Raw genomic sequence first — 21,773 nt, 5'->3', positions numbered from 1 at the left:
TGCCCTTACTTGTCGAAATTAGAGAAATCAATACATCTTTAAGTTCTCAAAACAACATCATTAAACCATGAGACACTCATGTGATATCATCTCATTCCATTAGTATTGAAAATGCATTCCATTTTTCTCTCTCTGAAAGACAGAATTGGCTAAGAGTCAAAAAGGAAGTCTTATGGTGATCTTATATGTGATCATAATAATCATGTTAGACAAGATCACTTAATTTTCAAAACATATTGCTTGAAGTTACTTAATGGTTTGATAAGAAATATTTTTCCTCAAAACTACTTAACTTTTTTTCTTTCATGATTATATTGAATGCTTTTGTCTCTGTTTAAAAATGAAATTAAAGCTCTCATTTTTTAGATTTAATAAAGATTAAATGAACCAAATAAATATTCTTAATAGAAAAAATGATAGGTCAGGGTATACTTTAGTCCTCTTGAAATTAGTCTTTTCTCTAGATTATGGGACAGATTTGCTTAATTTAATGTTGTCATTTATGCATGTGTCTCATTTAAAAAGGTATCAAATTCATTCAAGCATTTATGTGAGTCTTTTAAACAGGGTTTAATTAAGAACATAATATAGTATGGGAGTAGTTGGCTTGTACACCTGGATCAAGGGGTACTTTTTTGTTGTGAACTATGCAATAAAATATAAATCTATGTAGAATCATTTGCTTTCATTTCTTTTAGGAGAAAACTTTTGTAGAATTTTTAAATTGATACAAGTAAATTCTCCTTGAAATCCTCATGTTCACCTCTCATTCCTGATGTAATGTGTTTGAAAAATACTGATTCAAGGGCTAGGGGCTAGGGTTGTATTTCAGTGGTAGAGTGCTTGCCTAGCATGTGTGAGGCATTAAGTTTGTTTGTCAGCACTGCATATAAATAAGTAAAATAAAGGTTCATTGATAACTAAAAAAAAATTGATTGAAAATAAAGACATTCATATATATGCTTTTACAATATACTTACTTATATGTATGTATCTAGGTTTATATATGTATACACACAGCAGTCCTCTCCTTACTGGTGTTGTGTATTTTTTAAGACCCCAGTGGATGCCTAAAACCACAGATAGTACCTACACCTATATACAAACACTGGTACTATAATTGATAATGGATATGGCTGCTAAGTGATTAATGGACAGGTAGCATATGGAGTATGGGTATCCTAGGCAAAGTGGTGATTCATGTCCTGAGTGGGATGGAACTAGACTGTATGAGATTTCATCATGCTACTGAGCAAGGTGCGCTTTAAAACATGATTTGTTTATTCTGGAATTTTTCATTTAATATTTTCAGATCAGTTTGACTGAAACCAGTAACAAACCACAGGAGGCAAAACTATGTATGGTGGTGGTGGGGGGATTGCTGTATATAAAAACATATATAAAATACATACTATGGAATAAAAACGATTGTCCAGACAGAACAGAAGTACCCAATTCTCCAAGGGAACCATTTTCCAGAAGAAGTGTTGTATGACGGTACCTCCACCAGTCTTCCCCCTTTTATTTACCACCTGGGGGCATTAGGAAAGAGAGATTTATAGACTAATGTCGAGAACTAAGTCACTAGAGACTAGTACAAACAATTAGGGTGGGAGATTGCAAGACTTTCTGATAATCATTGGCTGATGGATCAGGGAATTGAGATCTTTCAAAGAACAGAGGGCATAGGCATTAAATAATAGTTCATATTGTGATATCTTTAAAAGTTATAGTATTTTCAGGGGAAATTATAGAAATGAATAGTATTTTCTTTGTGATAAAATTTATTATTTTTATAATGGAAAAACACCAATCAATATTATTTTAATGAGTTTTAGTCACAAGAGTATAGAGATCATCTAGTCCAGTGCTTCCCAGCTCAGGTTCCTAAACTACACGGTCTGCAGACAAAGAGACAGGATCATGACCATAGTGATGGTTCTTTAAGCCATTTTAAGAACTTCAAAAGCTTAATTGAATTTTATGCTTACCTGCAGTAAGGCCACAAGGTCAATCATTGAATAAATAGGGTTTTGTTTATTTGTCAATGTATACCATCAGGGTCCATGAAAACCAGTTTAAATTTTTAAATTTCTTTTTGAGTAATTGCTACTATTTGTGCTGATTGGTATTCATAACTTTTATTCTTTCATAAAAGTCTTCCAAACAAAGAGAAATTTACCAAAAAAATAAATAAATAAATAAGAAAAGAGAACTCATTTTATCTTTGACCCTATCAGCTCATTGAACCCTTTTACAAATTAAAAATAGACTGTGAACTCTGTGTGATCTTACTTTTCCTATATCTTGAAACAGATTGCTATTTCATCATCACAGTAATAATTCCATTGTCATTCATCAAGTATTCCACATTATGTGGGTGATTTAAAATTTTTAAAAATGGAATACTGATGAAGTTACACGGAAGGATGGTGCAGTATTGAAATAAATCATCACTATTATGCTGTCCTTCAGTTGTCCTATTGTCTGAAGTATTACATCATTGTTGTTTTTTTTTTTCTTTTTTCCTCTCTTCTTTTGCAGTGCTGGGTGTCAAACTCGGCATGCTAGGTAAACTCTTCACTACTGAACTATTCTCAGAACTTTGTATTTTTTAATTATTGTGAAACAAGGTCTCACTAATTTGCCTAGGCTGACCTTGATCTTGAGATCCTCCTGCATCAGCCCACCTGAGTAGCTGGGATTATGGGAATATACCACTGTGCCCTTCTGTCACATCAGTTTCTAAGAAGATATAAAAGAAGTCTGTAGAGATCCCCATCTTTGTAGTTGTTTTGTCCTCTTTTAGTTTTGAATACAATTGAGAATTCAGAATATTTCATTTTCTCTTCATAATGGCAAGAAGAAAACTGACAGAGGAAGATATTTCACAATTCTTAGATGAATCAGAAGTTGAATGCAAAGAGATATATGCCAGCTCTCTGGGCACTAATAATGATGGAGAAATTGATTATGTAACTAAAATCTCAGACGGTGAGTCTTCAGATGACTGTATCTTAGATGACTTTTCTCAAATTCAAGAATCAATGAGTAAATAATACATCTTTAAGAATTAAAAATATGTTATCTGAAAAGGATCTCATCCCATAATATTTTGTAATATGAATCCGAAACATCCTGTTTGCTAAGATATCTTGTGACATATTTTTTTCTTTTATGATATTTACACATAAAATTTATTCAATGTTTTTTATAAGCAGACAAATGCTGAAGTCAAAGGCAAAACCAAAAATGATTAAGAAAAAATAGATTATGTAGAAATGAAACAGTTTATTGGGTTGATCATATTAATGATTTCAATTTTTTTTTTTTTTTTTTTTTTTGTACCAGGGATTGAACCCAGAGGCCCTTAACCACTGAGCCACATCCCCAACTCTTTTTTGTATCTATTTAGAGACAGGGTCTCCCTGAGTTTCTTAATTCCTCCATAAGTTGCTGAGACTGGCTTTGAACTCGCTTCAGCCTCCTGATTCTCTGGGAATACCGGCAGGTGCCATCACATCCGGTGGTGATTCTAAGTTTAATAATGAAAATGTTTTTCAAATATGGAGCAAAGATGACTGAGCCATCCCTCTTCAATGGAAGTATGAGCTCTCAAAGTTTTTTAAAGTATTGCATTTGATTATGAAAGTACTAGAAAAATAATTGAAAGTTCAGGTATGATAAGGCAGAATGTATTACAAATACATTTGTATCCAGGCACAGTGGCTCCCACCTATAATCCCAGGAGCTTGGGAAGCTGAGGCAGGTGGATCACGAATTCAAAGCCAACCTCAGCAAAAGCAAGGCTCTAAGCAACTCAGTGAGACTCTGCCTGTAAAATAGGGCTGGGGATGTGGCTCAGTGGCCAATGCTCTGAATTCAATCCCTGGTACCTCCCCACCCCCTGCAAAAAAAAAAAAAAAAAAAAAAAAGAGAGAGAGAGAGAGAGAGAGAGAGAGAGAGTAAAGAAATACATTTGTAATTTGGAATCATTTAGATGATGCAAATGTCAGGAGAAAACCATGAGTAATGAAAGTTTGAACCCATTAAAGATATATTTGAGGACTGGGGTTGTGGATTAGTGGTAGAGCATGTGTAAGGCACTGAGTTCTAGCCTTAGCACCACTTAAAAAAAAATAAATGAATTAAAGGTATTGTTCATCTACAACTAAAAAAAAATTTTTTTAAAGATATATTTGAGGGGCTGGGATTGTGGTTCAGTGGCAGAGTGCTTGCCTCGCAAGTATGAGGCACTGGGTTTGATCCTCAGCACCACATAAAAATAAATAAGGCAAAATAAAGGCATTTGTCCATCTACAACTCTTTGGGGCTATATCCTGCTGTGAGCATTCATGTACATATTTTGCGAGGGTATTTGTTTTTATTTCTGTTGGGTATATATTTAGGATCAAATGATAACTATATTTAGCATTTTGAGGAACTGTCAAACTTTTTTCTAAAGTGGCTATACCATTTTATGTTTCCATCAACAGAAATTCTTCAATTTCTCCACCACCTTGTCCTCATGTTGTCTTTTTTATTCTAGCCATCCTTTGTGGACATAAAGTGTATCTCATTGTGCTTTTGATTTTAATTTTCCAGCTGACATGTTAAGCAGAATGTCATGTGTTCTTTGTTCTTTTACACATTTTCTTTGGGGAAATTTATGCATATTTTTTGACCCTTAAATTGGGTTCCAATAGTTGGTTTTCAGTATTTCTTTATTTTTCTGTAAATTTGGAAGTAACTTAAAAATATTGAAAAATGTAAAAGAAAAAACCTCCATTGGACCCAAGTGATAAGTGGCTAAAACAATTTTTCTTACGATACTATTTAAATTTTTTCAACATACAGAATGTGTTTTGCAGAAAATTCTAAAAAAGAAATAATTGTAATGCATAACCCCCTCATTTCTGTTGACCTCTTTTTATGAGTGAGAACTTTGAGGGCAATATTAAACATTTAATCTGAAGTAAGTTAAGTACCTAAAGAAGCCTGCTCTGTCTGGTTGTCTCTGTTTGTTCTTAGTTATCTTTCTCTTAATACAAGATACAATTAACAAGTAGTTTGTTAATTGTACATAATTGTACTACATGGGAGCATTTTCTAGAAGAAATTTAGATCCTTGATTTGGTCCTTGATTTTTAAATTTCCATTCTTTTCAAGCTATTGTATGATGGTATAGGAAACTCCCAAAGATAAAATAAGAGATGTTATCGGATGTTTGCAATTATTTTAGAAGAATGGCTTAATTTTTTGATATTTCTAATGGATTTTTTTGTTCTTCTTTTTTCCCCTAGATATTGAAAGGTATAGTAAAAGATATATGAAGGTATACAAAGAAGAGTGGAAACCAGGTATTATAAAACAGATGATCTTAAAATACTTTTTTGAGGATAAGTTTTCTATTTCACCATAGGAAAACAGTCTGGTTCATTTTCTGTAACTCATTTGTAATGTAAATCTTTTGGAAACCAAGAGGAAAAGATTTTGATACCATAACAAGGAAAAATTGAAGTGTTGTTTTTGAAGTTTTCAAAATACATTCTTATAAAAATAGGACTTGCTAAAGCCTCTTGGGTTTTCTAGATTCAGAAGCCACAGTCACAATTTTAATTTGCAAAGAACACTTACTTCTTTGCTCTTGAATGATTTTAAAGCTTTTGAGGACAGAGTAAAAAACTAGTTTTAAGGATATTTTAAATCGAGCCCATGGATCTTCCTTTTCTTCAAGCAGACATAGGCTAGTTTTATTTGCCAGCATGCCTTTTCATTAGAACCATAACTAAAAGAGTTTTGTTTTCAACATGTAAAATTTTACCTTGGGTGGAAGGGGCTGTAGGGGAGGTCTCAACCAGCCCATTCAGTTGCGAATAAAAAGCAGTTGCTATAGAAATGAAATGATCCATCAGGTTCATTTTCCAATACACTAGAACTCAGTTTTCTTCATTTAAATTCACTTACCTTTTATCTTTGTTCATAGTTTTATAGAAATTGCCCTTATGTAAATTCCTAAATGGTACTAATAGCATTATCATTTCCATGGATTTTAGTGCTCTTTTCATGTTAATCAACCAAGAAGATTGGGACCCCTTGGAAATACTCTTAGATCCCTCTCATTTCTTCTGTTTCATTAATAATCATCTCTCAAATGATTCTTTACATACTTATGATCTTCTATGAGTAGTTTATAAAAACAGATTAAAAGCAAAAGTTATTAATTCATGTAAAAGGACTTGAGACTTAACTTTTGTTCAAATGCACAATTTATTTATTAACAGAGTATTATTAAATCTGCTTTTATTTTGCTTCAATTTTCTGCTTATATCTATACTTAAAAATTAAAAGTAGGGGCTGGAAGTATAATTCAGTGGTAGAATGCTTGCCTAGCATATGTGAGGCCCTGGGTTCAATCACTGGTAGTTCTCTCCCCCTAGATCCCCCAAAATTCAAAGAAAGTGAAGAAGTAGAGGGACCATTTTTAGCTAATTTAAGCAAAAAAAAAAAAAAAAAAAACATTTATTGGAGCGAATTTATCTTTCAACATCTATTTATATTTTTAAGTTTTCAGGTAATTGTTGGAATTATTTATTTCATTTCACATGTATTGGTACTAACAACCTACAAAGTAGTCATATAATAAATAATATTTAACAAAAACAGTTGTAATTCTAACATCCCCAAAGAATTATCCTTTAACAAAAACAGTTGTAATTCTAACATCTCCAAAGAATTATCCTAAGATTTTGTACCCACCAAATTTCATTGCACTATTTCAAAGTTATTTCAATGCATTTTTTTTTCTTTATAGGAGAAAATTTATCGTTGTCTGTTATATTCGTTATATTTTAGTCTAAATCTATACAGTTTGATACTAAGAAATTTTATTGTCATTAAATGGGCAACTGGCATATCTTTAAATAGTTATATCCAATAATACTGATTCCTAGAGGAAATGGAGATTTTTATATTTCTTCTTTTGTACACCAGATTGGAGAAGACTCCCAAGAGAGATGATGCCCAGGAAAAAATGCAAAAAAGGTACATTTAGTAGCAATAGTAATGCAGGTAGAAGGTTGTTGCTTAATTATGTTAACAGTATTATCAACCTGAAGTTATGTTCAGTGTTCTGAATGTTTTTTCTTAAAATATGTCTAGCATTTTGATTGTTATGTCAAAGCTTTGTTTTTGTAACTATTATTGATTTGGGGGGGTTTGTTTAGTTATTGTCCTTTTTTCAATTTCGGAAATTTTGTGTGCTAGGAGAAACTTTTCAGTTATATAGAATTTTTCATTTGTATATCTACAAAATTTTTGATGATTATACTGGCTACAGTAAAATATTATACAACTGGGAAACTGGTAAAATAGAATTATATTGTATATACAAATACTAAGTGTACGTTTGCATTTTGTTTTTCTTTAGTAATTCCATTCAGTAAATAATTGAGTATTTGCTATTGCCAGACACTGTGCTGAGAGGAATAAAACACAGAGCATTGTGGCACTATCTATGCCTTCCTGGAGTTGCCAGTCAAGTGTAGAAAAAAACATTAAATGACTGCCTTCATTGGGAGGTGTGGAAAGGGTTCTTCTAGGAAAAGGAAGTGGAGTTGATATTGAATGATGAGTGGGCGTTTACTAACATGAGGTGGTTGGAGGGACATGGACAAAGTTCAGGTTGTGAGAGAAAATCATGAATTTGGTTCAGAGATATTTTTTTCTGGTTCCTTTGAGATAAACAGAAATATTTGACCATGTGGTGGGAAACAGGGGTGTGGACCTAGAATGGAGGTGGTAGTCATCAGCAGAGAGATGATAGTTGAAGTTGTGAGAAGGGATGAAATCATCTAGGATGCAATTCGATAATTAAGAGGAAAGAGGGCCTGAGCTTGGAGTAATGCCAGCATTTAATGGACTGGTCCAGGAGACTGAATCAGCAGAGCGAAGGAGTAGAAAGAGAGGGAGAGGTGAAACCAGAGCCACAGGAGGAAGAACCTACAACCGGGAAGGATATTTCAGAAAGTGGTCAGCAGTGTTCAGGGAGGTTAAAAATGCTGCAGACAGGTCAGGTAAGACAAAGACTGAAAAACATCAGTTTATCTTTTTATATCAGTCATGGGTATCCTCAGGGAGAATTTTTTAAATGACTTGGATAGGTCTGTATTGGAATAGGTTAAGCAGTAAGTGGGACCTTAGGAATGGAAACCTCTAGTGTAGATGAGTCTTTAGAGAATTTTGGCATCAAGAATGAAGAGAAAAAGGGAGTAGCCAGAGAAGTTAAGAACGGTGCACTTAGCAACTAAGAGAAGAGGAAATTCCCATTGCTTTTTTAAGAGCTTTATTGAGGTATAATTGACATATAGTAAAGTGCAGTTTGAAGGATATAATTTATTTTTATGTATACATATGTGTAAAAACATAAATATCTACATATATATATATATATATATATATGTAAAAGTTGGAAGTATTTCTATCTTATTTTAAAGTCTTATTACATAAAATATTTAGCTTGAATACAGAAAGTATGGAGATATCAGAGTTATCTACTGTCTATTAAACCCTTGATTTTTTTTGAGGAAATATTTTCATAATAATGTACATGTGCATGAAAGATTCTGGCGATGTCTTCATGGATCATAAATCAGTAGTATTCTTTCAAGAGCTGAAAAAAATGTGTCCATTTTAGAATTAATGTTTTCAAATATTTTTCAAGGACTGCTCATCCTTGGAGCTTTATGTATACATTAATCTTGTAAAATCTTCCAGTGTAGCAGAATTCCATTTATTAAAAATCAAAACAATAACAAAGCTTTCTTTTTCCCATTCTGTTATAATATTTTTTATGCACATGGTGTAATTTTTTTGATTTCTTCTTCGTAGGCTTGTATTCTCCCTTTTGATGGCCTTCACTGATTTAGGGAAAGTAAACAGTACCAAAAGAGTCATAGGTGAAAAAAGGTTTTCTTGAAGAATCAGTTCAACAGGTGTTGAAAGAAAGAGAAACAAACAAAATTTCAAATATATACATACATTTGGCTATATTTGGGGACAAAATAGTCCTTGATACTTCTCCCCCAATTATTCATATAGGATTAGGCATTATATAAAACCCAAATAATATGTAGCTAAAGTGCTGAGTGGACTCAATTCTTTAATTGACTTCTTTTTCTTAAATATAGATTGGTGTGATTCTTTTTTTTTTTTAATTGTTTTTTATTTATTTATTTTTATGCCGTGCTAAGGATCGAACCCAGCCTCACACTTGCTAGGAAAGTGCTCTGCCCCAGTTCTTATAACTGACTTTTAGTTAACAAATCAGTAATTTATATAAGAATATTTACCTGACCATTTGTATAGTATCCATTTTACAGACTTATATATTATGAAATTAAATAATTTGATAAGTATTCCTTAGAGCAAAAGACTTCATGATATGAGTAAATCACATTCTTAGCTAATAGGTTTTGTCATTGATATTACAATATTTATTCAGATCTCATTCATATGCAATACTCTGTGTGCCACAGTTCATATTAAAGAGCTTTTGCCCTTAAGGAGGGCAGAGAAAGATAAAGATCATTACATCTGTCACTTTTGTTTGAGCAAACCTCACTAATACATGTTTGGGAGCTCTGAGCTCAATAACTCCTAAAGGGGAATTCCGTCAGTTATAGGTCATTCACCACAATCTAAAAATTTCTTCTTCTGTAGGTTAAATGTTAATCTTTAATAAAATTACATCTTTCTAAGCCATGCTTTCTTCTGTTAACAAGTAATTTCTAGGTATTTAGTTTGATCTTGGAAAAGAGATGTAATACTTCTGATGATAATGGTACAATTTTTAGCCTATCATAATGCTTTGGTAGCTGGCAGAATTTATGTGTGAAATAATTCTATGTTCTATGCAGTTTCAGAATAGCCTTAAATAAGGCAATATTTTTATATGGGTAAAACAAATTATATATCCCAAATTAGAATGTTTAATTTATATGCTTTGAGTTTTGAGATTTATATGATGGATGTGTTCAGTTTAACCATTTTACTCTTCACTCCAAATGTAGTTCTTTATTGTACCTAATAAAACCTCTTTCTTGTCTCTTTTACCATTTTTATCCAACACTTCTTTTTTATTTTTCAAACCTAGTAACATTGCTTTGGTTAAAATGAAATGCTAATGACTGAACAGAAAGCTAATGCAGATAAAATTTGGGGAGCATTTCCTGGTAATAAAGTGCTTCCACCTGAGGTAACGTTTTAGCAATTTTGTCCCTAATGGTACTAATTGCAAATTCAAATTTTCAGTACTTAGTAAAAATATATCTGGCTACAGTCTTAAAATATATCTTATGAGGTGATTATCATTTGTTTTGATTGGACATTGGAGAGCTGTGATGATTTATTTTGTTTATTCTTTGAGAAAATAAATTCAGTCTAAAATTATGTGACTGCTTCATGTGACATACTACTATACTATTCAGCATATGAAAAGGCACAAAAATATAATCATGGTTGCTGTTATAGAAAAATATGTTAACTGGTGGTTTTATTTCAGCAGACCCAAAATCCAAAAAGGCAAAAGATACAGACAAAGGTACTTCACTCGCTAATACTGCAGATGTTTTGAAAAAAATTGAGGTAGGGTTTTCTTCTTACTATAAAAACAAACTGAAAATATGTAAAATGATTCCTTCTCACTTTAACCTTTCAGCCTTCTCTTACTTTTTAATAAATGGATTTGGCAGAAGCAAGCCTCCACAAAAGCCAATGAGAAGGTTTGAACTTTGTTACCTGGGACATGTGGAAACCTCCCCCTCCCCCCTTCCCCCTCCCCTCTCCCCCTCCCCCCTCCATCCTTCTTGACCACTTACCTGGCAAAGTACCTCAACCTCTACCACAGGCTTTCTTTCTACCATATCCCTATTTTCCCCTTGCATTTGAATTATTTGTGGAGAGGAGAGAAACATGAAAAGGTTGCCTAAAATATAGTTCTTTCAAAAAAAAAATCTCATTTTTCCTACTATTAGTGTATATGTACTTTTTAAAATGTTTTTCCCCTCATGTCTTATAATATATATATATAGCAGGTTCTATTGAGGAAAAAATTGTATCTTAATTAATTAATTTTTTTATCTTTTTCTTCTCTCTTTACCCCCCAGCCCCACTTACTTTTTTCCATGTCCCTACCCCCAGTATGGGGGAATTAATCCAGGTATGCAATACTATTAAGTTATATCCCCGGCCCTTTTTAAATTTTATTTTCAAACAGTCTCATTAATCTGGCCTCAAACTTGTGATCCTCCTGCTTCAAGTTAACAGTAAAGATACTATTTTAAAAAATAAACAGATAAAATAAATCAGAACGTTAATAGACTGAAAAATTGCCCTCCCATCCCTCTCCCAGTCATTTATTTCCCTCACTGTTGACTATCAGTGTTTCTTGTATAGCCTTCCAGAATATTTTTATGTATAACAAAAACAGAATCTCCCTTTTTAAAGACAAAAGACAGTATATCTCAGTCTTCTGCATCTTCATTTTATCACTTAACAAAATATCTCGGAGGTGGTTCCATATCAGTCTGTATAGAGTTGCCTCATTCTTTTTTTATTTTTATTATTATTATTATTATTAGTTGTTCAAAACTTGTCTCATTCTTTTGGTGACTGCACTGTAAGAATGTGCCCTAATTAATTCAATTAATGCTGGACATTATGTTTTTTGTAGTGTTTTACTGTTATCAATAATGATGCAATGAGTTCATGTTGAGTATGTCATTTCACATGAGTAGATTGCTAGAAATGGATTTGTTGGGCCAATTGTTTTATCTACTTATAAAATGATTAATTATTGCCATATTGCTCTCCCTGGAGTTTATACCAAATTACTCACAATACCAATGTGTGTATTTACTATGCATTGATAATGATAATAGCAGTAAGTTACTGAGAACTTACTATGTGCCAGGCTCTTTGACAAGCCTTTACATGCAGTATAACCTTAAGAGTTTGAAACACCAAAAGAGAGGTGGGTATTATTATTCCTTACTTACAGAGGAGGAAGTCAAAGGTGTAAACAATTACTTGCCAGATCAAGCTGACACAGTTACTTGGTGGCAGAAACTCATTTTTTTGCTATTTTATTTTTTGGCCCATACTTGAGCCTGAGATAACATGTCTGGAAAATAAAGCCAGAGGATTGATAAAGGAATAGTAATAACTGTCAGGCTTAACTGTGGTGGAATGATAGATGAGATTGCAGGACATCTAGCTTGTACTGATTGAACACAGTTCTGGCTGCTCTTAAAGCCTCCTGGAAAAAGTTGCTGCAATGACTGTAAGAAGCTATAGGGAAGATTAATCTGCACCTCTGGGTGTGGTTTCTCTTCAGAACAAACTATTTTCTTATTCTTTACATTTAATACCATTTCCAGAAAACAGTGTTAAAATTGGAGTTTTAGATCTAGATATCCCAGTGAGTTAGCAACTTTAATATTACGAAAGCTATTTCTATTTGATTCTGTGATTGTTCATTTGTTCAGCAAAAGAAGGTTCAAACTGATTACAATAGAATACCCTTATATGGGGAGGTAGCAACATACAGTCAGATCTCATGAATAATCAGCCAGCAATAAACTGGCATACAAGTTTCTTATTTCTGCATTACATAGAGGGGAGGTTCTATGTGGTGCCTGTATAGTGTTTAGGATAGAAGAACAGTTCTCCATATGTAAATGGACTGTCTTTGAAATGATTTTACATTACATTATTATTTTTTATTCTTAAATATTTAATGTAGTAAGCTTAGGTAGTTAAATAACATAGAAGAGAAAATGGAAGCTACCAATCAGAAGGGCTCACACCGGTACCTTAACCCAGAAGGAGGAAGTATTGAGCTAAATTGTGTGGCTCTGGAATCACTTTTTAACAGAATGTCATAGAACTCTTCTGTTTGTTAATCTACTTAAGTACTTTATGGGTTTGGTTTGGGTGTGGGGGGTAGAAAGATGAAGTTATTTATTTAAAGATATTTGAGATGACAGTAGTAAAAATGTAGACTTCCTTATCCCTATGTCACACTGAATGTTCGGTATTTAAAAATTTTTTCTATAAACTGGTTAAATAACTGCTAATTATAAAATAATAATTAATAGTTTTTTTTCAGAAACAGTAAATATCTTGCACAGAGTTAAATGATTATAGCACAATTTCCATTTTAACTACCCAAACTTATGCATTTCAGGCCTTTTTTATTTATGATCTGATTAAAATAGAAAAGACAAAATTTCATTTATTAATTAGTATTAACACAGTATCATATATATATGTGTGTGTGTGTGTGTGTGTGTGTGTGTGTGTGTTTTACAGATGTTTTAAAAGATCTATTTCATCTGCAAGTATTTTGTTTACTTGTAATTTTTCCGAGAACATTGCCAGTTAGAAAAATCACACACATTATAATGCAGTAATAACTCATAAGGCAACATAAAAGACGGTATCAAGATAAATCATCTCATGTTTATTACCTTGGTCTTATTTGTTCTTCCTGAGTGGAGTGTTTATACACAAGAAAAGGAGATCTTGCTAAGAAATTGAATCTACATGATGTCCTCTCATTGCCTTTGATTTCTTTAACTTCAACTTGGATATAATTAAAAGGATTTCCTAAATAAATATTTAAGAACCAACAAATAAATAGCTAAGTTGTAACCATCTCAGATATAACAGGTTTTCTGTTCATATATAATCTACAAAGCACATATATTGTGAAACAGATGGTGCATTTGTTGATGGATAAGTGTTCTAATTACTACTTACGAATAATCACAAATTGGTGCTGGGGTTGTGGCTTGGTGATGGAATGCTTGCCTGGCATGCGTGAGACCCTGGGTTTGATTCTCAGGACCACATATAAGTAAATTAACTAAATAAAGATCCATTGACAACTAAAAAATGTTAAACAAAAAAGAATAACAAATTAGCTAAAATAAAGCCTTCATTATTAGTATTAATATGAATTTATTGTTATACCTACCTTCTAGAAGACTTTTGAATTTCTAACATTTTTGCAAAGTGAGCAATAGTACAATTTAGGAGAGAGTGACAGTAATAACAACAGGTCTTTTTTTATCTAATGAAGAAAATCATTGGTAGTCATAATAGAAATGCAAAGATGCAGTTTTAAAGTAAAGTTTATATGCCATGAGAAGGTAGCATAATGATTTTTACCAAGTGGATAAGTGTAGCCATCAGGCAATCAAAACTTTCATAATTTGGATTCTCTCCTTTGTTTCCTCTCTTAGAGTTGCTAATGATCACTAGCGTTGAGTGCGATCTAAATTTTAATTTCCAGATATATTATAAAATCCTGCAAATGTGAAGTAAACAATGAAGAACAAGACAGAGATAGACAGGGATAGTCTGTGATTAGGATACTTTCTCCCAGAATGACACTGTGGTTTTCAGCAGTCTCACTTATAAACAAAAACATGGACAATTTGAAATATTACCATTACATTCTTTTTTTTCTCCTTTTATGTTAAAAGGGAAACAAAATAACATTCTGAAAGTTTTTCTCTATAAACTAAATCATGTCAAATTTTTTAGAGGGAGGTAGGATAGAAATCATAAAATAAAGCATTGTTCATCAGAGCTGACAAACCCAGCATTACCTAAGATCCAACTATTAAGTTACAAAATCAAAGAAATACTCATGTAATTATAGGACAGTGAGTGCTTCCTTTCTTGAGTCAACTTATGGTTTCCAACTCATAGTGTGGAGGTAAAATGGGATTAGAGGAAAGTATGTTCTCTTTGGGCTGGGCTGGGAGATCAAAGTTTAGTGCTTTCATATAAATTAATGAAAGTCACTTATACCAGGAATTGGAAAAGAGAGGTGATGGTGAAAAATCAGATGAGGAAAATGAAGAAAAAGAAGGAAGCAAAGAGAAAAGTAAAGAAGGCGATGATGATGACGATGACAATGAGGATGCTGCAGAGGAGGAGTATGATGAAGAAGAGCAAGAGGAGGTAAAGGTCTACTGGGGGAGAGTAACAGTTACCAACCATAAAAATTGTCTAATAAGTAATCAGATGTATGCTATGTAATTAAAATCAATAACCAGCTTGATAGGAACCAGAAGTATATTCTTGTCACTGGCATCAATTCCTTGGTATCAAGAGAATTATTATAGCACTGAAATGATAATAATGTCAAACTGAAAGATAAAGTAACTTCCTACACAAGTTTGTAAGTGGAATTCCATAAATTAAGGCAATTTATCAGATTAAGTGCAATTAACAAATCTTATCAAAACTTTAGTCAGCCATTTAAGGTAGTAGAGAGTTTAGTCATACAGGTCTGGAAGGGAGTCCTTACAGTGGTACCATGACAGCATGGACATTATTAGAGAATATTGATGGTTTAGTTTCAGGTGTCTGGCTTAATCAGGACTCCATGTTTTGGATTTGGTATTTCCAATTTTAGAAACATGGTGCATTTCAAAAGCTGGAGTTAATCAAGTTTATTGGTCATAGCCTCTTTGCAGCTGTGTCAACACTTCATACAACAAGCCTAGGCTAAGAGTTTCTTCTCTGTTCTGCTGAACTTCATCTTCAGTTCATTTCAATGTGTTTTTGTTTTTGTTTTTTGGTACCAGGGATTGAACACAAAGGCGCTTAACTATTGAGCCACATCCCCAGCCCTTTTTATCTTTTTATTTTGAGACAGGGTTTCGTTAAGTTGCTTTGGGCCTTGCTAAATTACTGAGGCTGGTTTTGAACTTCTGATCCTCCTGCCTCAACCTCCCAAGTTGCTGGGATTACAGATATATGCAACTGTGCCCAGCCATTCCATTTCACCTTCTTTTTAACATATTCTGAATCTTGTCTTCACCTGAAACAGCTCCAAATGTGAAGACTTTCTGTTCTAATTATTTTGCATTACATTTTGCATTTTTTGAAATTTCTATTGATATAAATGGAGAGATAGATTTTTATGTTTCCAGTGGCTAACTGGCTGCTAAGCTCATTTGTTAAATGATTTGCTTTCCTCATTGATTTAAAACTTTGCCTCTGTCCATTATTAGATCGCCATATTTACTATAGATGTGTGTCTGAACTCTTTTTCCATTGATCTACTTCTGGAACAAGTTGGCCTGTCTTTCCTGCTTCCCTTTTTTGTCAGAATTTTCCTGAGTGTTCTCTTTATTCTTGCAGATAAATTTTAAGTTTAAACATTTAAAATTAAACATGTCTTATTTGTACCCAGCTCTCTTTCCAGATCACTCTTCTCATTGCACTCTGATTGAGACTGCTGATACAACTGATCCTTAGTCTCCTATTATTGGTTCCTGTTTTAATTTCCTTCTCTAAAGGGCTTAGATCCTTGCTTACCTTTCATTCTCTCGACATTACTCTGTCTTATATTTGGTCTCCCAGCACACTCTCTAGACAAAAGCAGTCCTTGATCTTTTCTGCTCTTTGCTTCTTCTTCCCTTCAAACCTATGTAGTGAGCATTTCTGAGGAATCACAGATACTAATGCCACTAAATAAAATAGTAACCCCACTTTGTCAGCTAACATATTTCCTGTTTCTCTTGTTAAATTACCACTGTATAATTATTTCAGATAATCTTTGTTCTTCTCACTTCTTTACCACTTTTTCTTGCACTCTTGGCAGGAAATAGTTACTGCATATAGAAAATAGAGCCATTAGAGGAAATTCCCTTAATTTCATATTCTCTGTCTTCAATCTCAATGTCTTACCTCTTCCTTTGCTTTTTTTTTTTTATCAGTGGAAGAAATTCCCTTCATCCTATTTGGTGCTAATCATTCTGCTCTTTTTTTTCAAACCATAAGCCTCAGGTCATTTCCCTTTCCATATTTTTGATATCTTTTTTTACATATTTATCTCTCAGTATAAAATGTTTCCCACATTGTCCTTCCAACTATCATGCTGTCACAAAGCTGCTTCAGCTGTCATCATTTGCTCACCTCTCTCCCCCATTGAGCAATTTTTAATCTTATTTTTACCTCCATGTTATTCAATTTATTGCTGTGAACTCTACCACAGACAAAATTTAGTCCTTATTTCACATGGCTTTTCTGAAGCATTCAACACTTGGAAAAAATATGACAACTCTTTTTATTCTAATATTTGTTCTTTTTAGTTATATTTTACAGTAGAATGTATTTTGACATCTTACACATTATTCATGGAGTATAACTTCCCATTCTGTGATTGTACATGATGTGTAATTATACTGGTTGTGTATTCATATGTGAACACAGGAAAGTTATATCCAATTCATTCTTTTTTTTTTTTTTTTTTAAGAGAGAGTGAGACAGGGAGAGAGAGAGAGAGAAAGAATTTTAATATTTATTTTTTAGTTATCGGCAGATACAACATCTTTGTTTGTATGTGGTGCTGAGGATTGAACCCAGGCCGCATGCATGCCAGGCGAGCACACTACCGCTTGAGCCACATCCCCAGCCCTCCAATTCATTCTACTGTCTCTCCTGTTGCCATCTTCCTTCTCTTCCCTTCATTGCCCTTTGTCTAATCTAACAAACTTCTACCCACCACACACATCCATTTATGTGTGTTAGCATCCACATATCAGAGAGAACATTCCACCTTTAGTTTTTTGGGTTTGGCTTATTTCACTTAGAATGATGGTCTTCAGTTCCATCTATTTACTGGCAAATGCCATAATTTCATTCTTCCTTATGGCTGAGTAATAGTACATTGTATATACCTACACCACATTTTCTTTATCCATTCATCTGTTGAAGGGCACCTAGGTTGGTTCCAAGCTTAGCTACTGTGAAGTGAGCTGCCATAAACATTGATGTAGCTGTGTCACTATAGTATGCTGATTTCAGGTCCTTTGGATGTGTGCTGAGGAGTGGGATAACTGGGTCAAATGGCGGTTCCATTTTAAGTTTCCTAAGGAATCTCCATACTGCTTTCCAGAGTGGTTGCACCAATTTGCATTCCTATTAGCAATATATGAGTGAACCCACATCCTTGCCAACATTTATAGTTACTTGTATTCTTGATAATTGCCAGTCTGACTGGAGTGAGATGAAATCTCAGTGTAGTTTTAATTTGCATTTTTCTAATTGCTAGAGATGTTGAACATTTTTTCATATATTTGTTAACTGATCCTCTCTCCTCTTCTGTGAAATTTCTGTTCAGTTCCTTTGCCCATTTATTGATTGGGTTATTATAATAATTCCTTTAAGACATTATTTCTTTTATTTTAATTAAACAATTAAGAAGACTGTGGGCATCTACTGTACACAAGGCATTGTTCTAAGTGCCAAGGGAAACATGATTGCTGCCCTTTCTTTTTGATATATAATGCTTCTCATTTTTATGTTTCTTATACTTTTTTGTGGTATCTTGAGTTCTTCCTGCTAGTCTCTGAATTGTAGTAGTGTGATTATACTGGTATTGTAGAAAGCTCAGTTGTTTGGACTAGAAGGAGCAAAGTATGGATCATAATTCAAACATGTTGCTGTCAACCAGGTCTCCTCAGTCAGCAATAATTTTGTCCTTTAAGTGACATTAGTTAGTGGGCATGGTGGTGCATGCCTGTAATCCCAGCAACTCAAAAGACTGAGGCAGGAAGGATTGCAAGTTGAAAGCCAGCCTCTGCAATGTAGCGAGCCCTAAGCAACTCAGTGAGACACTGTCTTTAAATAAAATATTAAGAAAAGGATTGGGGATATTGCTCAGGGGCTAAGTGCCCCTGGGATCAACCCCCAGTACAAAAAACAAACAAAACAAAACCAACATTAGTTAAAGTCAGGAGACAGTTTTGGTTGTCACAACTAGCATATGAGTGCTACTAGATTCTAGTGGGTAGTGGCAGTGTTCTGGATAACAGTGATTTTTGGAAAAGTCCACTTGAGTTGACTGTGGATCACATCTGGATTGAAATTAAGATCTCCTTTTACAGTGGATTTAAACTGTATTGTGCAGTATTTTGCTAAAACCCAGTGCAGAGTTCTTCTTGAGTCCCAGTATTCATTGTTTTTGTAAGTGGGTACATATAACTCCATTTTATTAAAAAATTAAACAAAAGCAAAAAGCTTCTTCAAACTAATAGAGAAATGAGGTATTTTGAGTGAGCAATTGAAAAGAGAACTCCATTAAAGCCTTTCTAGATGTAAAGTTATCCTTTTTGCTCTTTTTAGCTACTAATTATTTAGTTGAAAATTTGTGGCATTAATTTACTCAATGAATTGTCAATTTCATGAGCATTTTGTTTTGAAGGATAAAATGGAACAAATTATCTGTATAATACCTATATATTAAATCAAGAAAATATAGACTTTGTTCTTTAATTTTAATATATTTTTGTAGTTGTAGATGGACAGAATGCCTTTATTTATTTTTATGTGGTGCTAAAGATCAAACCCAGTGCCTCACACATGCTAGGCAAGCACTGTGCCCCTGAGCTACAGCCCCAGCAAAAACTTTGTTCTTATTCAAGGTTTTTAATATTGTAATTCAAGAAAAAAACAAGGATCAAATGAGCCATCAGTTTCAACAGATTCTGCTACTTTATTCGTATATCAAGAGTATAATTTCTCAAAACTACCTCATTCAAACCACTGAAATAGTTGAAGGAAGTGCTTATGTCTAACAACCAAGTAATATACACTTTAGGGTACTAGAGTTGCCCTTCCTTACTCATTTCTACTTTTATGTATCAGTTGTCTTGCTTACATTTCCACACATGCATGTGTGCTGAGGTTATATATAGAATTATGACTATTTATATGGTGGTCTCATTTGAACTCTCACCCTTGCCACATCCCTTCCCAGTACAAAGGCTCTGGGCTTCAGCTAGGTTTCTAGACATTTCTGAATCTTGGCACCAGAGAAACCAGGCCAACTTTCTGGACTGGAAAAATCCTAATAAGCTGGACGTAGACACTTATGTAGGTAAGTCAAAGTAAGGAGATACCTGTCCATGCATTTGGTAGATACATGGTATTTTAAGTTCACTAACCGATGTATCATCCCACTAGGGAAAACTGCTTTAGATATATCTGCTGTGATGAATTGGCCAAACCTTCATGTTGTCTAAAGTAGTTGGTGCCTGAGAATACTAGGAAGTGGTGTCTTGAGGAAGAAAGTAGCACAGGCAGACATGTATGAAAACTAATGTGTCTTTTAGAGATTTTTAAAAAGCAAAGACTCTTCTTGTAAGCCTGTTTTATTTTATTACCTAATTTTGGTATTTATAAACTTAAAGTAACAGTCTACATTGTATTCTTTAATAATAATGTTACTACTTTTTAGTTTTACTAAGAAATATATCATTTCACTTAGGAAAATGACTACATTAATTCATATTTTGAAGATGGAGATGATTTTGGTGCAGAAAGTGACGACAATATGGATGAAGCAACCTATTAGCCATAAATTTCTCAAGAAAAAAATTAATGATAATATAGCTTCTAAGCAGTTGGACAGACTTGATTTATGTTTTGTTGGATAAATATTTGTTACTGAAATAGTCATAATTGCTTTTATACATTAGTTACCTTTTAAATTTATCTGACACTCTGACATTCCTCCTTAACAACTTTGCCATCCCTCTTGTGTATGTTAGTGGATTTTTGTATTATTTGGATTTGATTATGCTAAAGAGTTTTTGCATCTCTTAATCTATGTATTCATACATACTTGAACAACTTATTCTTGTTTAACTGATCTTTTTTGTAAAATTATTACTAGTTGAAATGGATTTCTATCACCTGAAGATGATTTAATATAGCACATGGAGCACTTTAAAAACAAAGAAACTTGAAAATTATCTTTTACGTGCTATGTTCTATAGTATTACATTATGACTCCTCAAACCTGCCTGGGCTCTTAAAGTGCAAACTTATAAGATTGGAGGTTTTATGATCAAAAACATACATGCAGGGAAAAATATCAATCTGATCTATTTAAATTTCACATGTCAGCCAGTACGGAGAGGCTTTCATTTGGGATGAATATTATAAATACTTGAATTTGGGGCTAACTTCATACCATACAAAATATGAGTTAGTGATCCTCTGTAGTAAGTTTGACATGTTCAAATAGTTGGGCTTTTGAAAAATCAGACTGAAACATCTTGTTTATTACTTAAGTACATAAGTCCTGGTTATATAAATTTCATGGTAGAAAGCATGAGTGTGAATTTGGTCTAGTGTAGTGGCCTCTATTATGCTTCACAGGACTCAAAGGCTGTATAGTTGATTATAATATAGAATTAACTCAGGTCATTAATCTTTTTTGTTTAACTTAAAAGCTAGCTCCCTGCCATTTTATATTCTGGGGAGAAAATGCCTAGAAACCTCAAGTCTCCAAAAACTTAAATATGCCAAAGATTTTCAAGGAAATTCATATAATAGATTTCAAAAACAGACTACTTCTCATTACCCACCAAAACAAACGAAGAAAATTCATTTTTACCTATTGGGAAGATATTACTCATTACCCACTAACCTGAGAATCAGAGCCCTAAATTTTATTTCTACTGTAATATTAAGTTCAACCGTGAAACTTGATTATTTTTCTGTGCCTTAGTTTTTCCGCTTGTAAATTACTTCCTATAAAAAGTGTTTAAACACTAACCAGAATTTACCATGTTTACATTCTCTTACTTTAGAGAAATAAATGATCATATCTTAAATTTGATTCTTACCTTTTAAATAGTTGAAGCTTAGAAAGTGACTGAAAAACATTTTGAGAAACAAAT

The 21,773-nt window shown here is 33.2% G+C and overlaps 1 protein-coding gene across 1 annotated transcript in view; it reads left to right on the top strand.

The window, feature by feature from the left end:
• Window positions 1–20,490, top strand: part of Polr3g (RNA polymerase III subunit G) — a 34,764-nt gene extending 14,274 nt beyond the window's left edge. Inside the window, exons 4-8 of the mRNA XM_076856033.1 lie at window positions 5,304–5,360; window positions 6,994–7,044; window positions 10,562–10,644; window positions 14,884–15,033; window positions 20,354–20,490. Coding sequence (XP_076712148.1) covers window positions 5,304–5,360; window positions 6,994–7,044; window positions 10,562–10,644; window positions 14,884–15,033; window positions 20,354–20,440 — 428 coding nt within the window. The 3' untranslated portion in view covers window positions 20,441–20,490. The remainder of the gene's footprint in view (window positions 1–5,303; window positions 5,361–6,993; window positions 7,045–10,561; window positions 10,645–14,883; window positions 15,034–20,353) is intronic.
• Window positions 20,491–21,773: the final 1,283 nt, after the last annotated feature.

The sequence above is a fragment of the Callospermophilus lateralis genome, chromosome 5, assembly GCF_048772815.1.
Source record: "Callospermophilus lateralis isolate mCalLat2 chromosome 5, mCalLat2.hap1, whole genome shotgun sequence".
Classification (NCBI taxonomy): domain Eukaryota; kingdom Metazoa; phylum Chordata; class Mammalia; order Rodentia; family Sciuridae; genus Callospermophilus; species Callospermophilus lateralis.
Note: the sequence above shows the minus strand (reverse complement) of the source record. Positions and strands in the feature narration are given on the sequence as shown.